Source organism: Cololabis saira, chromosome 15, assembly GCF_033807715.1.
Source record: "Cololabis saira isolate AMF1-May2022 chromosome 15, fColSai1.1, whole genome shotgun sequence".
In the NCBI taxonomy this organism is placed as follows: Eukaryota; Metazoa; Chordata; class Actinopteri; order Beloniformes; family Belonidae; genus Cololabis; species Cololabis saira.
This window is the reverse complement of record NC_084601.1, coordinates 38325303-38345820: the sequence shown is the minus strand read 5'-3', so window position 1 is coordinate 38345820 and position 20518 is coordinate 38325303. Positions and strand designations below refer to the sequence as shown.

General features: G+C 45.7%; 1 protein-coding gene across 1 annotated transcript in view; it reads right to left on the bottom strand.

The window, feature by feature from the left end:
* LOC133460922 (glutamate receptor ionotropic, NMDA 2D-like) overlaps nt 1-20518 on the bottom strand; it is a 254791-nt gene that overhangs the window by 169475 nt on the left and 64798 nt on the right. Inside the window, exon 5 of the mRNA XM_061741634.1 lies at nt 17092-17108. Coding sequence (XP_061597618.1) covers nt 17092-17108 — 17 coding nt within the window. The remainder of the gene's footprint in view (nt 1-17091; nt 17109-20518) is intronic.

Here is a 20518-nt window from a genome sequence, read left to right as displayed (position 1 = left end):
GGTCTCCCCTCAGCCTGCCAACTCAGAGAAGGAGGAAAGCAACCAAATTCTGCAGGGTCTGTACAGCCGCCCGGATGATCCGTCCAGTGTGATGTGGATCTACGAGCCGTTCAGATTCGGCGCATTTTCGTTAGGTAACCAAAATGCAAACCACACCCACAACTATAAAACCGTGTAACTGCATGAGCGCCCGACTATCGTAGCACTGCGTGACATCGGACGCTCTCTGTCCATCTCCCTCCAGCAGCTGCCACTTTATTGAGGTTTTTGTAGTGAAATGAGGAGGAATCATAGAGATAACTTCTCATTTCAACTAACTGGATCAGCCGTTCCTCATCCATGACTGTTTCCTACAGCGCTTTCAACCGGCTTTCAACGCGGGCGGCAGGAAGAGAATAGAAGCAGGGCGTCCGACAAATGTTCAGCTCAAAACGGCAGTTAGGACAGTCCAATAGAAAATAAAGCAATGGAATTGATTTTGTCGTTGACGCTCGCTCGCATTGCATGCAGTTAGGACACGGTGTAAAAACTCCGCCGGCCGGAGCTTCCGCCATTTTTTCGTAGCGGTGTATCGCGTCATTCAGGCAGCCAATCAGCACATGCCTCATTATCATAGCCCCGCCCACTCAGAATCCCGCATAGATAATGAGGTTAGAGAATGGGAAGATAAAGACATGGCTCAGAGGCTGAATTTCTCATTTATTTAGCAAAAACAATCAAAAGCTTGTTTTTAGGTATTGTGACATCATTTTTAACATGCTTTTAACACTATTAAAAGTCTTGGCCAACATCCCTCAAATGTGTCTAAAAGAGTGTAACAAGAAAAACTTCACTCTAGTACTCCATTCCTGGCTTTTTATTACAGTGTTTTTTTGCCCCGTGAAAAACGCTTCCTTTTGCCCCTTTCCTGTCAATCATTGCTCCGCTCCTCCTCCAAACCTCCTCCTCCTCCAGCCATACGCTCACAGCGGCGTCGGAGCGACAGGCGAAGCATGCACGGAAAAGCAGCAGGGCGAACCAGAGCAAACAATCATAAAAATAAAGGCATGCAAACAGCAGTGTCCCCTTGTCTTAAGTCCAGTCAGTGGCCGCGGGTCTTTTTAGCAGTATTCCTCCGGTGATTAGAAAAAAAGAGGCTCTAAACAGCTCCGTGTTAAGCCTGATTTATGGTTCCGCGTTAAATCGACGCAGAGCCTACGCCGTAGGGTTCAGCGTACCGAGCGCGTCGCCGCGTAACCCTACGCCGTAGGCTCTGCGTCGGTGTAACGCGGAACCATAAATCAGCCTTTATGGTGCGCTGGTGAGGACAGGAGGCAGGGAGCTGGGTGGAGGGGGCGGTGATTTAGCGGGTCCATACGTCACAACCCGCCACCAAACCAGATGAGCCGTTTTTGCATAGTTATGCGGAAAATCCCAGAAAGCACACAATACACTGAATGTTAAAAGTTCGTTGTTTTTTGGGTGTAATTGATGTCAAGACACCCAACAAAACACAAAAAATCAAGAAAAATGTGTTTTTCATGTCACAATACCTTTAAGACATTCAAGGCCTGTTTAAAATAGGGATTAGATGCCATAATAGGTCCCCTTTAAAATAATTTTGAGTCATTTATTTATCATTATTAATATTATTTCCGTTGAATTGTGTAATGTTTTGTCCTTAATCAAGAAAAACATCCTAGGAGGTAGACTGTATATCTTTTTCCCATTCCATCGAGATGCACAGTATTGTTATTGTGTCAAATATCCTATATATTGTAGATTGCCAAACATACAGAAATAATATGATACTCAATGTAAATGTGTCATTGATTCCTGTTCTACTGTGCCTTACCCCCTAATAAAAATATATATATATAAAAAAAAGTATGGCATGGACGTCAACCAAGGTAGATGAGACACTTTGAGAAAAGCAAAATACAAGTCAGCAGAAAAGAGGATGAAGCAGTAATTCTTACCAATCTGTACACTCACTCGTACCAGCCGTTAATGCTTAAGAAGCTTTGCTGTTGCACACATACATTGTCTCAGCTGCTGATCTTCCAGACATTTTACTGGAGGCCTGGGATGAAAACCTCTGCAATAAGTCCAGACTGAGTAGCGGGGACATTTGTTTTCTCACATGCCATCTGGAACATCACTACAACGTTTCAGGACGGCGTTACATGTGTGAAAATGGCTTCAGTCTATACAATACTGCGCGGGAAAGCTGCATTTTACACGGCAAGCCGCTGTGGAAAATCTGAGTAACTCTTTTGAGACAAACCCATAAGCACACAGAAACCAGTCTGTGATGTGATCATGGATGCATTCATTCAGAAGAAAGGTTTTAATCAGACAAATGCTGAAAGGTTGTGCCCATTTCATGAAAATTCATGAAATGTGTTGGTCCTGTTCATCAGTAGCTTCGGCCACAAATGTTTTGTGAAAAGTCCCAGAAATAAGAACTGTTGGGAAGGAAAGGCATTTTCAATGAAAACTACCAGGAAGATGATTGTTTACTATACTGTTTTCCACTCCCAACCAAGGTAATCTTTTAGAGACAGCCAGTGAGGTGGAGGCGAGGCTAGATGAGGTGAAGGGGGATTTGTTTCCTTCTGCTGCAGACACTGAGCCAGAACACAAGCCTGCCTCAGTTACCAGCTCGGGTGGATCAGGAATACCGTTTCTCAGCGTTTTTAATCACACTGTAGCGAGCTCGTGCTAACCGGGGTCAACCGACAGGAAAAGAGGACACAGGGTTTTGTGGAGAAATTCTTGCTCTTTATTGTCACCCAGACGTGTACAGACACTCGGCAGTTCTGTGTCATCGCTGTGAGCCTCTGTGCCGGTGCAGCCGCTCTTTAAATACCCAGGCAGGGTGGAGAGATTGATTGGGCACACCTGTGCCCAATCAGCTGAACCAGGCCCGCGCCACCTGTCTGCTCCTCCACCCGGCCACACAACCCCGTCGCCCAACTCAGGCCGGGGACCATCCGGCCTAGCCAACAACCCCCTCCCCTCGGAGCGGGAGAGGAAGCCAGAAACCGCCGTTTGAGCCCCCGGGCCTGAGGCCACCGGGTCTTCCAGGGTCCTGGTCCCCGGTCTTCCAGGTCGGGGGCCGCCCTCTGGGTCGGGCCGACCGGCAAGAGGGCCGTTCTCTGGACTGGACCGAGGGTGGCCTCGAGGCACACGGAATCTGCGGCGCCGGCCAAGGTGCAGCCAGGACCACCCCAGGAACCGAAGGAGGCGCGTCCAGGACCGCCTCCAGAACAGAAGCTGGCGTGCCCACCTCAGGATCCGACGGGTCCGCCTCCGGAGCCGGCGCGTCCAGGACCGCCTCGGGAGCCGGCGCGTCCAGGACCGCCTCCACACTAGGAGTGTTCAGGACCGTCTCCGCAACAAGAGCAGGCACGTCCGAGACCGCCTCCGCACCAGGAGCGTTCAGGACCGTCTCCGCAACAGGAGCAGGCGCGTCCGAGACCGCCTCCGCACCAGGAGCAGGCACGTCCGAGACCGCCTCCGCACCAGGAGCAGGCGCGTCCGAGACCGCCTCCGCACCAGGAGCAGGCACGTCCGAGACCGCCTCCGCACCAGGAGCAGGCGCTTCCGAGACCGCCTCCGCACCAGGAGCAGTGGCGTCCGAGACCGCCTTCCGCACCAGGCGCGTCCGAGACTGCCTCCGCACCAGGAGCAGGCGTGTCCGAGACCGCCTCCGCACCAGGAGCAGGCACGTCCGAGACCGCCTCCGCACCAGGAGCCGGCACGTCCAGGACCACCTCCGCAACAGGAGCAGTGGCGTCCGAGACCGCCTCCGCACCAGGAGCAGGAGCGTCCGAGACCACCTTCCACACCAGGCGCGTCCGAGACCGCCTCCGCACCAGGAGCAGGCACGTCCGAGACCGCCTCCGCACCAGGAGCCGGCACGTCCAGGACCACCTCCGCAACAGGAGCAGTGGCGTCCGAGACCGCCTCCGCACCAGGAGCAGGAGCGTCCGAGACCACCTTCCGCACCAGGCGCGTCCGAGACCGCCTCCGCACCAGGAGCAGGCATGTCCGAGACCGCCTCCGCACCAGGAGCAGGCCTGCTCCTGGACCGCCTCTGCACCAGGAGCAGGCACGTCCTGGACCGCCTCCGCACCAGGAGCAGGCACGTCCGAGACCGCCTCCGCACCAGGAGCAGGCGCGTCCGAGACCGCCTCCGCACCAGGAGCAGGCCTGCTCCTGGACCGCCTCTGCACCAGGAGCAGGCACGTCCGAGACCGCCTCCGCACCAGGAGCAGGCGCGTCCGAGACCGCCTCCGCACCAGGAGCAGGCACTTCCGAGACCGCCTCCGCACCAGGAGCAGGCGCGTCCGGGACCGCCTCCGCACCAGGAGCCGGCGCGTCCTGGACCGCCTCCGCACCAGGCGCGTCCGAGACCGCCTCCGCACCAGGAGCAGGCACGTCCGAGACGCCTCCGCACCAGGAGCAGGCACGTCCGAGACGCCTCCGCACCAGGAGCAGGCACGTCCGAGACCGCCTACGCACCAGGAGCAGGCGCGTCCGAGACCGCCTCCGCACCAGGAGCAGGCGCGTCTGAGACCGCCTCCGCACCAGGAGCCGGCGCGTCCTGGACCGCCTCCGCACCAGGAGCAGGCGCGTCCGAGACCGCCTCCGCACCAGGAGCCGGCGCGTCCTGGACCGCCTCCGCACCAGGAGCCGGCGCGTCCGAGACCCCCTCCGCACCAGGAGCAGGCACGTCCGAGACGCCTCCGCACCAGGAGCAGGCACGTCCGAGACCGCCTCCGCACCAGGAGCAGGCGCGTCCGAGACGCCTCCGCACCAGGAGCCGGCGCGTCCGAGACCGCCTCCGCACCAGGAGCAGGCACGTCCGAGACGCCTCCGCACCAGGAGCAGGCGCGTCCGAGACGCCTCCGCACCAGGAGCCGGCGCGTCCTGGACCACCTCCGCACCAGGAGCAGGCACGTCCGAGACCACCTCCGCACCAGGAGCAGGCACGTCCGAGACCGCCTCCGCACCAGGAGCGTCCAGGACCGCCTCCGCACCAGGAGCAAGCGCGTCCGAGACCACCTCCGCACCAGGAGCAGGCACGTCCGAGACCGCCTCCGCACCAGGAGCAGGCGCGTCCGAGACCGCCTCAGCACCAGGAGCAGGCACGTCCAAGACCGCCTCCGCACCAGGAGCGTCCAGGACCGCCTCCGGAGCCGGCGCGTCCGAGACCGCCTCCGCACCAGGAGCAGGCGCGTCCGAGACCGCCTCCGCACCAGGAGCGTCCAGGACCGCCTCCGCACCAGGAGCAGGCGCGTCCGAGACGCCTCCGCACCAGGAGCAGGCGCGTCCGAGACCGTCTCCCTACCAGGAGCAGGCGCGTCCTGGACCGCCTCCGCACCAGGAGCAGGCGCGTCCCAGACCGCCTCCGCACCAGGAGCAGGCGCGTCCAGGACCGCCTCCGCACCAGGAGCAGTAGCGTCCGAGACCACCGAGGACCGCCCCAGATGGTCCCACACCGCTAGCCGCACGTCCAAAATTCAATACAACTGTCACTCACATCAACAAATTACACACAGCTAATTTTTCTTATTTACTGTATAGTCTTATTTCCTTCACATTGTGTCAGACATACACATCTTCCTGTTTGCTCAGTGGTTGTCTTTAAGGATGGTGGGGGCGGATTATGGTTCCAGCAGAACAACACGCAGAACGCAGAACAACAAAGTTAACGCATCATCAGGATGAACTTTCAGACACTACTGGCGTTATTTGCACAAGCACTGTTCAATGTTCACTATAAAAACACACATATATAAAACACAACAGATCAGCCATGTTGCACTGTGTGGAGTGCACTATACAGGACATGATCATTCTCAGTCCATATTTGGACAGCACTACAAAATAGCTACCGCACTATGTAGTGCACTTTTAGTGAGTAGTCATTGATTTCAGACACAGTCCTCATGTATTCTTTAGACCCATCACCGACCCATCACCGCGCAATTATGTAATTTCCCATCGGGGACTAATAGTATGATTAAATTGAATTGAATAGCTGAATCCAACAAAATGCAAATTCAGGCAAATATGTATGCATATTTGATTTTATCAATAACATATTGAAATAGTTTGACCTAATCCATGCAGTCGTGTGTGCCTGTGTGTTGGCCACGTGTTCTAAGGGTTTGTTTCAGTCTTTGAAGTCGTGACAGCAGAGCGACGTTCCCATCGGAAGCTCTGAGGCTCACGGCCTGCTACTGTCTTGACTGTCATTATAGGGGACATGTTTCCATCCAAAGCTGAGCTGTGTTTTGATCTTGTTCAATCCCTCCATCGAGAATAAATGTTCTGCATTGGCATTAAAGTATAGAACATAAGCTTTGCAATCTGGGAGTCTGTCCTGAACCTGCTTATACCAGTCACCTGGTATAAATACAAATCGAAATAGCCTTGGGAATATTTTTTGGGATACATTTACTCAATATACACGTACAGGAAAACAAATGCGCTTAGTCATTGACAGATTCCTTTCATTCCTTGAACTCAACCACATGGATGATCATTAGGGCCCCCCTAAACGTGCCCAAAAAGTCACCAAATTTTGCATGCAAGCCAGGCCTGGCGAAAAATTTGATATTTAATGGTTTGCATTAATGGGCGTGGTAAAATGGCTCAACAGCGCCCCCTTGAAAACTTTGTGCCTCAAGCCCCACGATACGGTTTGACGTACAGGCACGAAAATCGGTACACACCTGTATCATGGCCCAACTTAAAGAAAAGTCTCTTGGGGTCATGCCCGAAACCGAACAGGAAGTCGGCCATTTTGAATTAATTATGTCATTTTGGCGAAATTTATGCCATTCCTTCGGCAGTTAATACGGCCCGAACCGTAATGTGCACCCAGGTGTGTTATACATCAAAATGTGCGTCTCCATCCTCCGACACCACGCATTACTTTTCTCTTTCAAAAGCGTTACCGTGGCGACACTAGACGCCAAAAAGCGCGCCCACCCTTCATCTGATTCGTTCAGACCGAAAAAACTTTGCGCCTCAAGCCCCATAATACGGTTTGACGTACATGAATGAAAATAGGTACACACCTGTATCATGTTGCAACTTAAAGAAAAGTCTCTTGGCGCCATGGCCGAAACCGAACAGGAAGTCGGCCATTTTGAACATTCTGAATTAATCGCGTAATTTTGGAGCAATATATGCCATTCCTTCGAGAATTAATACGGCCCGAACCGTATCGTGAACCCAGATGTGTTATACATCAAAATGTGCGTCTCCATCCTGCGACTACACGCATTACTTTTCTCTTTCAAAAGTGTTACCGTGGCGACGCTAGACGCCAACAAGCGCACCCCCCCTTCATCTGATTGGTCCATATTTGATAGTTCCCCAAAAGGCACCAAATTTGGCATGCAAGCCAGGCCTGGCGATAAATTTGATATTTCATGGTTTGCATTAATGGGCGTGGCAAAATGGCTCAACAGCGCCCCCCGGAAAACTTTGTGCCTCAAGCCCCACAATACGGTTTGACGTACATGCACGAAAATCGCTACACACCTGTATCATGGCACAACTTAAAGAAAAGTCTCTTGGAGCCATGGCCGAAACCGAACAGGAAGTCGGCCATTTTGAAATCTGATTGGTCCATATTTGATAGTTCTCCAAAAGTCACCAAATTTGGCATGCAAGCCAGACTTGGCGATAAATTTGATATTTCATGGTTTGCATTAATGGGCGTGGCCTAACGGCTCAACAGCGCCCCCTGGAATACTTTTCTCTGCCATAACTTTTGAATGGTTTGACATAGGAAGTTGTGGGTGGCGTCATGGGACTCTGTATGGAGTCCTTGAGCTTCGTTGGCCTTAATTAGCCCCGCCCCTTCTTGTGATTGGTTGTCCCGATTTTCTGCTATAACTTTTGAATGGTTTGACATAGAGAGTTGTGGCTGGTGTCATCAGATTCTTTATGGAGTCCTTGACCTTCATTGGCCTGAATTAGCCCCGCCCCTTCTTCTGATTGGTTGTCCCTTTTTTCTGCTATATCTTTTGAATGGTTTGACATAGTCGTGGGTGGTGTCATTTCTGATATGCTTATGGGGGGCGGTGGGCGTGAGTGCGAGGGCCCGTTCATCGCTGCTTGCAGCTTTAATTGTCTATGAATTTATTGCTCAGTCTATCATGATCATATAGGTTATTGTTGGGCAATATTTCTTTGAATTTCAAAATAATGTAGACTAATGAATGCAAAAGAACTTCAGATGAAATCATTCTGTATAATAATAAAACGTTTTGTCATATGGCTCAACAGACATAAATGCATTCACAGATCCCGTGAATTCGGCCACTGGCTTGTCCAACATTATTCCAAGTTTCAAAATAAGAATGAGTACACAACACAACAGATGCTATCCATCTTGAACTGTAGCAAGTTAATGCTACAGAAATCTAAATGCATTAAAGTTTAAGTTTTGTGACTACAAATGGTAACCTAGCAACTATGCAAGAAACTAAATGAGCTTCTTATGAAATTAACAGGTTGCCACATGTAGGAGAGTTTTCACACTTTATTACTTTATCACTACTTGAGCATATTTAGGGGTTTGGAGCAAATTTATTTTCCTCTTGTTCTGCTGCATGTTACAAAGAATCTGTGAAACAACATAAATGTGAGTTACGGGCGAAACATCGTGTCACAGCAGACTTCTACATGGAGTAATGTCACACTTCAGTGTTGATGTTGAGCATTGACTTCCTGCTGATCTGGTCATGACGGTCCTTCATTCTGTCAATCAGGTTGATTTTTTTGAGGAGGTAAAAACTGTTTTCAAGGTTATAGAGCCCTAAAGGAGCCAACCCTATGCAACTGATGTGTAAAGCTAGAGCTTGTGTCAATAACATATTATATCTAAAAAGAAAGAAAATAAAAGATGAACGTGTGCCCTGAACGCTGGGGAGTGATGGTGTGAGGCAAAAAAAAAAATCAATAAAGATGCAAAGCACACATCTTGAGCAGTCACTAGAGCAAAGAAATGTAATGGGGGAAATGAATACTGTAAAATGAAAAAGACAGAAGTGACAAAAAATATACATAGAGAGTTAGATGTTCTGGTCAGTAGCAGAATAATTATTTCACGCTTTTGCCTTGAGGAGGCAAATAAGACATCATTCATCTGGTAGGGGTTAAGTATAGTAGTATATAAACTTCAAATATTCAGATCCAACTCAAACCTCTTACTTTTTCTTCTTTTTTATTGTTCTTCCTCCTTTTGTCTTTTCCCTCTTAATTAGTTACTGACTTGTGCTAGTCTCTATTGATGGAATCAAGTACTGAAACAAGATAAATTAAAGCTGCAAGAAACGATGAACGGGCCCTCGCACCCTTGTGCACATTCAGGCATTTAGCGGATGACACCAGCCACGACTCCCTATACCAAACCATTCAAAAGTTATGGCAGAAAGTAGGAACTATCAGATATCGACCAATCAGATGAAAGGGGCGGGGCTAATTTGCAGCAATTAAGGTGAAGGAGTCAAAACCGAGTTCGATGACACCACCCACGACTCTCTATGTCAAACCACTCGAAAGTTATAGTAGAGAATAGGGACTATGAAATATTGACCAATCAGAAGAAGCAGCGGGGCTAATTTGAACCAATGAAGGTCAAGTACTCAATACTGAGTCAGATGACACCATCTATGACTCTTTATATCAAACCATTCAAAAGTTATTGCAGAAAGTATGAACTATGAGATATGGACCAACCAGATGAAGTTGGGGCGCCTATCCGTGACGTCTATCGTCGCCACGCGTCCAGGACCACCTCCACACCAGGAGCAGGCACGTCCGAGACGGTAACGCCACGGTAACGCTTTTGACTGAGAAAAGTAATGTGCGTCGTCACAGGATGGAGACGCACATTTTGATGTATAACACACCTGGGTGCACGTTACGGTTCGGACTGTATTAACTGCTGAAGGAATGGCATAAATTGCGCCAGAATTACACGATTAATAAAAAATGGCCGACTTCCTGTTCGGTTTGGGCCATGGCACCAAGAGACTTTTCTTTAAATTGGGCCATGATACAGGTGTGTACCGATTTTCGGGCATGTACGTCAAACCGTATTGTGGGGCTTGAGGCACAAAGTTGTCTAGGGGGCGCTGTTGAGCCGTTAGGCCACGCCCATTAATGCAAACCATTAAATATCACATTTTTCGCCAGGCCTGGCTTGCGTGCCAAATTTGGTGACTTTTGGGGCACGTTTAGGGGGCAAAAAGGCCCTCATTTCGTCGGAAAAATAAAGAAGAAAAAGAAAGAATTCCTACAGATACAATAGGCAGGGCCTTTGCACTGTAGGTGCTCGGGCCCTAATAAAAACGTATGAGTTTGAAACTGAAAGAGTGTAAATGTTTCAAATGAATTTGTATTAATCCCACTTAAAATTCAACTCTTGATTACAAAAGAGTATTTGAGTTCCGATATACGTCCAGTAACGCAGTAGGATCCCCTCTTCTTTTAGTAACAGTCCATATAGGATCGGGAAATGAGGGGTTCAGTGCCTGAAGTTTTGGAACTAGATTGTCCTGGACTAGATTGAACTTGTCTGTGAAAAGTACCTGACTTGAGACTTGAGTGCTGCTTCATTTTTGTCTAATATAAGATTCAAACTGCTCAAACGTCTTGGATATTCTGTGGTGTATTTTTGTTTCAAATGTATTGTGGGTATTGATTTTGCATAGGTTTTATGCTGAATATCTTTCCCGAAGAAACCCTCCCCAATTATCCGGGTTTAGGTCCATCACCAGGACAACATTGGCTTGTGAGCCCTTCGTGGCCGGGGCAATGGGGCCAATGGGGTTCGCTTTTCTGCCCTAGGAAACTCCAGCACGTGACAGGACTGGGAATTAAGAGATGGGAAGGACATTGGCTCTAGCTAGAGCCATGATTGTGTAACGGATACAGTATTTGGTTTGGCGCTGTCTGACCAACGCAGGACTTTCCCTGAAAAGGACATTGTCTGCCCCCAATAATGTCAGGGATGCAAGCTTTGGCCCAGAGGAGACGGTAGCTTCCTGGATCATGTTCAGTAAGGCCAGACCGGTGCCATCTTTTTAAGATAAGTTGATATCATCAAATTAAAACTGAGCTTATATTTATCATCAAAGGGTAGAATGTCTGACTTTCAAGATTTAATTTTATACGTTATATTGTGAATAAAATAAGGATTAATGAGATCTGAAAACCATTGCACTTTATTTTTAATTACGGTAAAGAACTGTTTTCTTCAGAACTGAGGCTGTATAACTGAATTCTTTTCAATTGAATTACAAATCTTTACTCATACATATTGATATTTTTAACATTGCTCAGCTGTTACCTGCTGCCACATTGTCAATAAAATGGTATGTTAAATATATAATTTATGAACTGTTTAAAAAAATTAATTGGTTGCATATCGGGTCACAATATCTGACTGAATATCATCAACCTGAAATAGCATACCAAATTTAACAGTTTGTAACACCATCTCAAAATCTCAATACATATATTTTAATGTGCATAATTATTTTATATGGTGCTTGAAATGAGCCACATTCTTCTGAGAGGAAGGGTAGAAAAGAGTGAAAAAAAAAGAAAAGAGTGAAAGACACTGGGAAGGAGAAGGATAAGAGTGGGAGCAAGAAATGCGAGCGGATGTGTGTAAGATGATGACAACCAAAACAGAGGGATGGTAAGGAGGGATGAAAAAGGATGGGAAAGAGGTGAGAAACAGGCTGCTAATGACGAGCGAAAAAAAAACAGAAGAACCAAAGATGAGGCAAACAAGGAGTGATTGAGAGGCAAGGAGCACGGAGACAAAGTTAAAGAGGAAGATAGTGTGCAAAGGGAAATAACAAGAAGGGGAAGCAGGGGAGTCATGGATAAGGGAGGAGAGTAGCTATTTTAAAATCAAACAACACCGGGAGGAATTTAATGCTCCTTTTACGGTTCCATTTGCAAATTCATAAGCAGGAGTGGCAGCTCTCGCGTTTACACTCACATACACGTGTAAACGAGTGCACACGCTCATGTTAGCACTTCACTTCCTTCATTACACCGACGTGGCGGCCTTCATTAGCACGGAGAGGACAGGTCGCAACAAGGACGGTGGGGAGGGAGTTCAAGTGTGGGAATACGCCTCACGGACTTGGAAGCTCACACTGTGATGACAGCGGATGTCGCAGAGCCACCAGAGATCTGCTCTCCGTCACCAACAACTGCTGGTGGCATTTAGCATGCAGCAAACACACCGTCAACAGCATATGAAGCACACCTGCTCTGTGCACAACAACCCGCAGCGATCAGGTGAATCCTTGCAAGTGTCACATTCTCTCACTCATTAAATATTGTCTAAGGTTTTGTGATTTTTCCCGGAGGTCCTTGTGGAAAAAGTGTCATCCCATTCTCCTTCCTTCCCAGGGAGTTCAGAGTAGAGATGCACCGATCAGAAGTACTGGAGTTGAGGGGAGATGAAGGGGGATGGCATCCCCCCTGAAATAAAAACGGTCAAATCATCCCCCCTTTCCATCCCTTATGTAATTTCATGAATGAATGTGGTTTTACTGCTATTTCAACATTTAGAGTCATCACCAGAAAAATAACTTATTTGACAATTTTCACCTGTTTCAAGTAAATCTTCACTTGAAATAAGTAGAAAAATCTGCCAGTGGGACAAGATTTATCTTCTCATTACAAGCAAAAAAATCTTGTTCCACTGGCAGATTTTTCCACTTATTTCAAGTGAAAATCTACTTGAAACAGGTGAAAATTTTAGTTTTTTCCAGTGATGAGTCTTGTTTTAAGTGTAATGAGATTTCTTTACTAAAATGAAACATTTTAACTAGAAATAGGACAAATATTCTTGTTAAGATGTTGAGTTTTTGCAGTGATCCATGTTACTTATCCTGTGAAGGACAGAGTCATATTGATAAGTTCAGAAAAGTGTTTTTTATTGTTGTGTTTTGATGTATTTGATGTAAGCCCAGTGGATATTTAAAGCTTACAGAAGGCTGCATTTAACTGCTGCTATGTCATTCCTGCAGTATTTCTGCAGGTGTTTTGGTCAGTGCTATTATTTGAATATATTATATTATTTGTAATCAGCACAAATTATCTGTTTCCATATGATAAAATCCACCATCCCCCCTGATTTTTTTTTACAACTCGAGTACTGCCAATCAGGATTTGGAGGACCGATCACCGATCACCAGAAACAGTATCTGCCGATCCCGATATTGCCGATCACCGATCACAGCGTGAAATCCATAAATTCCTCAATATTGTTGTCTCATTTACAACACTGACATTGTATTATTAGGTATAAAAATGACGAGATGAGAAAGTATCATGAATTGACCACTGTTTTATTGCAGTCTGAGGGAATGTGCCATATTTCACGCTCTAGAGACTCTTAGAGACGACTTACACTCAGCTTACAAAGAGTGAGTGTAGCTTACTAGCTTAAGCTTTCCTGTGGCAATAATTACGTGCACAACATAACATGTGCAGTGCACCAACACAAACAACAGTAAAAATGTCACTCTCTTAGAGTTGATCTTGTGGAAAAGATAAGATAAAATGAATTACTAAGCTTTGCAAAGGTTTTAGCGATAGCGTCCGCCACGTGTGACCCAGGAAACTTATGAGTGAAGCACAACTCTTCACACTAGAGCTCCAAATGTCACTCGTGAAGCCGACTGACACAACTGTCGTCCCTGCCTTTGGAAGGCTTTTGATGTGACTGTATAGAGTTGTTATAACTCCGGCGGACATTCATCAATGAAATATTTCAAACTCAGCAGCGTATACCGGGATCCAAGCAGCTAAAGATGTGTTCTAAAACAGAAAGCGGCTGACATACAAGGCATATGAATCCATTACCTTAGGTTGTAGTTTTTCTCGTTTAACCATCTCTGTTACAGCTGAGTTAGTGGCATTGTGGTTGAATGCCTTGGCGGCTTTGAACTATTATTTTCAGAACTCCGATCAAAACCGATTATCGGCCGGTTGCCGATCGATCGGTGCAACCCTAGTTCAGTCAACTGCATGCAACGCAGTTCACAGAAAAGTTGCAGTGTGGAGTTGGTTGAAAAAGGTGAATGATTTTAAGAGCGAGAAGCTCAGATTGTATTAACATGGCTGCAAACTCTTGTCGCATCAGCAACGTTTGCCATCTAAATACAAATATAATTCACGATAATCGTCTATCAAAGAGCATCTTCGCAATAACCCATCTTTGGTGGGCCGCAACATTCACACACAAGTCTTTCGCACAATCACAATCAAGATAAGAGCATTGCTTTGTTCTCACTGCACGGTATTTGAAGGCAGTTTTTCATGGTACGTAACATTACTTAAAGGAGCCGTCTGTAAGAAATGTCCAAAACTGGTACTGCAGTCACTTTCAAAATATTGTTGAGTGGCGTGTACCCTCCCCCTCCTCCCCCCGACCAGAGGTTGCCAGGTAGGCTGCAGAATGCAGCAGGAACGTAGGCTGCCATGGCTGCGATAATTAGAGCCGAGCTGGCAACCCGGATGCCGAAACACTATTGACTTCGTGATTGGGAGATAGGTGGAGGGTGGAGCTTCAGAAACAATACTGACTTGGTGATTGGGAGATAGGTGGAGGGTGGAGCTTCAGAAACAATACTGACTTGGTGATTGGGAGATAGGTGGAGGGTGGAGCTTCAGACCAAAACAAAAAATGACAACATAAACATCAGTTGAGGGCTGCAACTCCTCTTTTTAAACTGGAATATCCTGGCTTGAGTGCTGTTGTCAGTGACATAAGTATTTGAAATGAACATGATTTTTAAATGTCTGTTGACATATCGGGGTCATTTTATGATTCGTTTTATTATTGTTCTTACATACAGCTCCTTTAAAGGGGACCTATTATGAAAAACAGGTTTTTTCTTGCTTTAACATATATAAAGTGGTCTCCCCTCAGCCTGCCAACTCAGAGAAGGAGGAAAGCAACCAAATTCTGCAGTGTCTGTACAGCCGCCCGGATGAGCCGTCCAGTGTGATGTGACTTCTACGAGCCGTTCAGATTCTGCTCCCTTTCGTTATGTAACGAAAATGTACATAGGTTGACCTCCGATGCGTGAAACCACGCCCACAACTAACTCCGCCGACATATGTCATTTTTTCGTAGCGGTGTATCGCCTCATTCAGGCAGCCAATCAGCACAGAGTCTCATTATCATAGCCCCGCCCACTCAGAATCCCTCATAGATAATGAGGTTAGAGAATGGGATGATAAAGACATGGTTTAGAGGCTGAATTTCTAATTTATTTAGCAAAAAAAATCAAAAGCGTGTTTTTAAGACATTCAAGGCCTGTTTAAAATAGGTATTAGATGCCATAATAGGTCCCCTTTAAAATACATCCCCTGGTGTCCCTTCAATTAACTCACATGTTGTGAGTTGTTCCAGTTAACGTATCCAGGGCTTTCAAACCCATGACATCATCATCTGGGCCTCCCTACAGACCTCAAAGAAAGTAATATCAAATATTTTATAAAATAAAATATAAAAAGCAAGAGGAAATACTTTTGGTAATCCTGACTGACCTGAAACAGTTTAGTCTGATTTAACTTCAGACAGTGAGATGAGTAAGACGAGGTGGTTCATGATTTATTCATGATTTAGTGAATCATGAGAAAATATACAACAGAAATGCTGATATACTTGAGAGAAAAGACAGAGTTGCAATTTTTAAACCTTGAACAAGGATGTTCTCATGGAAACAATAAAGAGGTTAGAGAATGGGATGCTAAAGACATGGCTCAGAGGCTGAATTTCTAATTTATTTAGCAAAAACAATCAAAAGCTTTTTTTAAGACACTCAAGGCCTGTTTAAAATAGGTATTAGATGCCATAATACGTCCCCTTTAAACATGACTTCAACGGATTCCAACAATAGTTTTAAGGTAAGTCTCCAACAATATTCCTGCTAACTTGATTGAAGTTGCAAAACAGTTAAACAATCTCTTATTTGCTTGTGCTGCGTTCCACCAAAGATGTGTTACGATGAAAATGCTCTGCAATACACGATTCACATGAATGACCTCTTGAATGGAATGGTGTCTCAGAATAGCGAGACAAGATTGCATGAACTGGGGGCCTCATCTATAAAGCTTGCTTGCGCAGAAAAAGCGCCTGAAAGTTGCGGAAGCTGCCTTCTACGCAAATCCTCGGATCTAAAAAGAAAAAACTAACCGAAAAATCTGCTTATCTTTACGGCAACTAGGACCCTCCCGTAAGAATTTACTTAAGACACGGGGAACTGGCGAGGCAGGCTGTGAGGTGGTGAAATGAAGCCAGATTCATGTCATACTCTTAATAATGTCATCACATATCACAACATATATCAGACTTAAAATAATAAAATAATAAAATAAAATAAAATAGCGCTGATCGTGTTCCTCTGTGTGTGAAGCTGTCAGTCAGGACTCTGGTGCTGCTGGAGCTGCAGCCGCGGTGCAGGACACGCCGGGAACCTCCTTCACCGCTTTAGGACAGAACAAATGAGGGGCTGCGTTTAGGGAGCCCCACGGAGCCCCTCATTTCTTCCCTAAAGGGACTCAGATTTGTTTTCATATATATGAGTTTTGCGCGCGCGTGAAACCTTTACGTGCAGGTGTATGGTGCCTAAATTATGGCCCTGCGTTAAAACGACGCAGAGCCTACGGCGTACGGTACGCGGCGACGCGCACCTACGCCGTAGGCTCTGCGTCGGTGACGCAGAACCATAAACCCGCCCTGAGCAGCTCTGAGGGGAGACGGGAGGGGAGGAGGAGCGGGGGGTGAAGCGGGGCTGCGGGGCCGTTTTCGTATCGCTTTCATACAGTGTCTTGATAATTTGCAATTTAAGGCTGAGCCTACCGTTAGTTTTTAAACTGTAAAAAGTAAGGGGAAAATAAACATGATTTTGAAAAGACGGGGGGACGTGTGTCCCCCTGTTGCACCGGGGAACTCACGGCGTTCCGCGCAGCAACGGCGTGCTGCCACTCCCTCGCTTTATTTTATACTATTTATTTTTCTACTTTTACTGTGACCACAAAATAATGTGGTTTTCCTGTCCTCCTCCTCATCAACAACATCTAGATCTCAGATCTCAGTGAAATTCAGTGGCACGGTGGCTCGACACGTTCATTCATTCATTCTGAAGCCAAACAGGTTGCAGGAAGCCACTGCGCATGCTCAGCAGGCTCATTCATATGCAAAATGATTCCATTTTTGGTAGAAAGTGGGCGTGTAGAGGGCGGGATACCAGGCGGATTCACGTGCGCAGCCTTCCAGCTGGACTGTGATTTATAAAGAGAACCTTACGTGCAAGTCTGCGTGCACGCGGTTTTATAGATCCGAATTTTTTTTGCGCCCGCCATTTTCGCCTTTTGAGCGTACGTGCACTTTTAGTATGACTCCTACGCAGTCCATTTTAAATGAGGCCCCTGGGCACTGAAGTTTTTGCAACTTTCAATTACCAATTGGCCGGCTAGCTCATGCTAACCTTTTCCAATCACATCTGTCCATCCATACTCATTTCAGACATTGCCATTGAAACATTTTTATTTTTTTTGCCATTGAAACATTTAAAACAAGTATTGCTAAGGAAAATGAAGCCTGACGAAGCTCCAACTGAGCCCCACGGAGGCTCTCAATGAGCCGACCTTTCACTAAATGGTCCCTGGGGCTTTTCAGAGTCGGGTCAAGGTGGAGGTCTGCACAAAGTTTGTCTGTATGAAAGGTTGCAGGCGAACCTGGAGGGTGGCTCAGCTGTTCTGGCTAATGCCTGGCCAAGAGACAGATGGGGCAGAGGCTGTTTACTGGTTTACTGGTAGCAGGCTTCATCCGTAGATGAAAGGCAGCAGAAAGAAATAACCTCGGACTGTTCCAGGTAAATGCACAGCTGCTGTCCTATTGTTATTAGGAATTGTTAGTAATAGTAGTAGTGTTTTGGTGGTTGGCACGGAGCATGGAGCATGGAGCCCCTCATGGGGATTCAAAAAAGTGCAATTTCTTACTTGTATATTGGACTGTACTCAGAAAACAGACAAACCAAATGTTGCCCCTTGTTGAGAAACAGACAATTGAACGTTGTCTGCCAATCACGCAGGAAACACTTGAATGCCCACAGAAAATGATGAAGACCTGACACATTTCTCAAAATGTTTTTGAAACTTCTGTTCTGAGCAAAATTACTTTTCCAATTCAGTCTGCATCCAGCTAAATGAAGGCTTTTGGACCTGAGACAGCAAAATATCTCAACATGCTGCTGACATTAATGAGCAGCAAGAAGAGGGGAGACAAAAGCTCAAAGTTATATGTTACAACTCTGAAAGAGTTTTGTTGTTGCCAAGATATATATATATATATATATATACATACATACATACATACATACATATATATATATATATATATATTAGGTGTGTAACGATACACTAATCTCACGATACGATACGATACACGATATTGAGGTCACGATAACGATACGATACGATATTATAGCAGTATTTTTTTAGCAACCTTGAATGAGGAACATATGACTGGAAAAAAATGTCTTTTATTTGAAAGACACAAAATACAAAACAATACTGTGCGTTTGCCCTATTGCTACAGTTTGTAATGCTTTATAACTGTTTAAGTTTTAAAGAGAAAGCCAGACCAACCATTTTCCACAAACTGAACTAAAAGTAAATGTCAGGTTTGCATTATGCATCTTCAGTTTCATACAAGTAAAAATATTTTGCCACAAACTGAATAGTTTCTCTCATGTATGACTTGACTTTTTTCTTTTCCAGAAATTTAACAACTAAAATTAAATAAATAAATAAAAGTAAATAAATACATACAATTTTACATCATAAAAAAGATTGATTCATGTTCACCTTATAAGTGTAAGAGGAGATTTATTTTTGTTAAGGTTATTTAGGTAATTCAGGGTTCATTATTTTATAAATATATTCTTTATATTCTGATGTAAATCAGGGACTATAATGACACTAGTCAGTTTATCTGTAGTGATTAGTCTGTTTTAGATTGGGCGGAGTGATACGCCACAGTACGGCACTAGGTGCTGTGTTGATGTTCTAAAATCCTACACTGTTGAGGGACATTAAAGTACACTGGAACTCAGCAGAAGTTGTTTCTGTGTTTATCCTACTCACGACCCCAAAAAGGTTTAATTTAATAAGGTAAGGCTTAACTCTACACCAGACGTAAAAGTTTAGAGCTCAAAACCCTGCAAGAGTCCCGTGATCGGGACCGCAAAAAGGTACTACTTTCCTCTGAGCGGAGGAAGATTTTGGTCCGCGGGTCGAGGCGCGGTCGGCACGCGTGGTCGGATGCGCCGTTCTAGTCAACACAATAGATTAATAACACAATATCGCGATACACTTTGTCACCTCCACAACACGTTTCGTGACATTTTTGTATCGCGAAATTTCGTGGCACGATATATTGTTACACCCCTAATGTGTGTGTGTGTATATATATATATATATATATATATATATATATATATATATATATATATATATATATATATATATATATACACACACACCGGTATATATAAAAAGTAGTTCAATCAATCAAACTCTATTTTTAAGAACCCTCCTACTTCTGGCAGTAGAACACAACCAAATAAAACAGAAATTACTTACATGGGTATGCATGTCATATACACACTCACCACCACACGAGACCCATATCAATAATTTAAATAAGAATAGAGCAGAACACTTCCAACATCAAATTTCAGTTGATTTAGCAAGACAGATTGCTTGGATATACGTGGGGCCTGCTAGCTGAGCTGTGATATCCCTGTCCTCTAAAGTACAAATCAAAAATCTAATCAAATCTTTATTGGCGTCATCCAGAGAATGATAGAGCAAGGCAGCTCTTGGGCAACATAGTGCAAACAAACAAATAATTCAAGTTAAAGAAGTTGGATCAGATGTAGAAGTATTTTAAATGAAAAGTAACAAATGTATTTTTCCCCAAGACTTTTCTTTTTTTTTCTTTTTTTTTTTACAGTTTTGGTCTGTGCAAAATACATCCATGGAAAAGTGTGTGTGTGTGTGTGTGTGTGTGTGTGTGTGTGTGTGTGTGTGTGTGTGTGTGTGTGTGTGTGTGTGTGTGTGTATATACACACTTTACATACACTGTGCAAAAAGACAGAACATTCTTTGTCTCACTGTCTGAAGTTAAATCAGACTAAACCTCTCCTGTTTCGGGTCAGTCAGGATTACCAAAATTATTTCATTTTGCTTAATGCCACAATAATCAGAGAGAGAATTTCTTGGAGGTGAAAAGTTTACATACATTTCCTTCGTATTTAGTAGCATTGCCTTTGCGTGATGCATGACTTGGGTCAAACGTTTTGGGTAACTTTCCACAATCTTCTGACGGTACTCTGATGCATTTCTGGCCGTTTCCTCCCGACAGAACTGGTGTAACTGAGTCAGGTTTGTCGGTCGA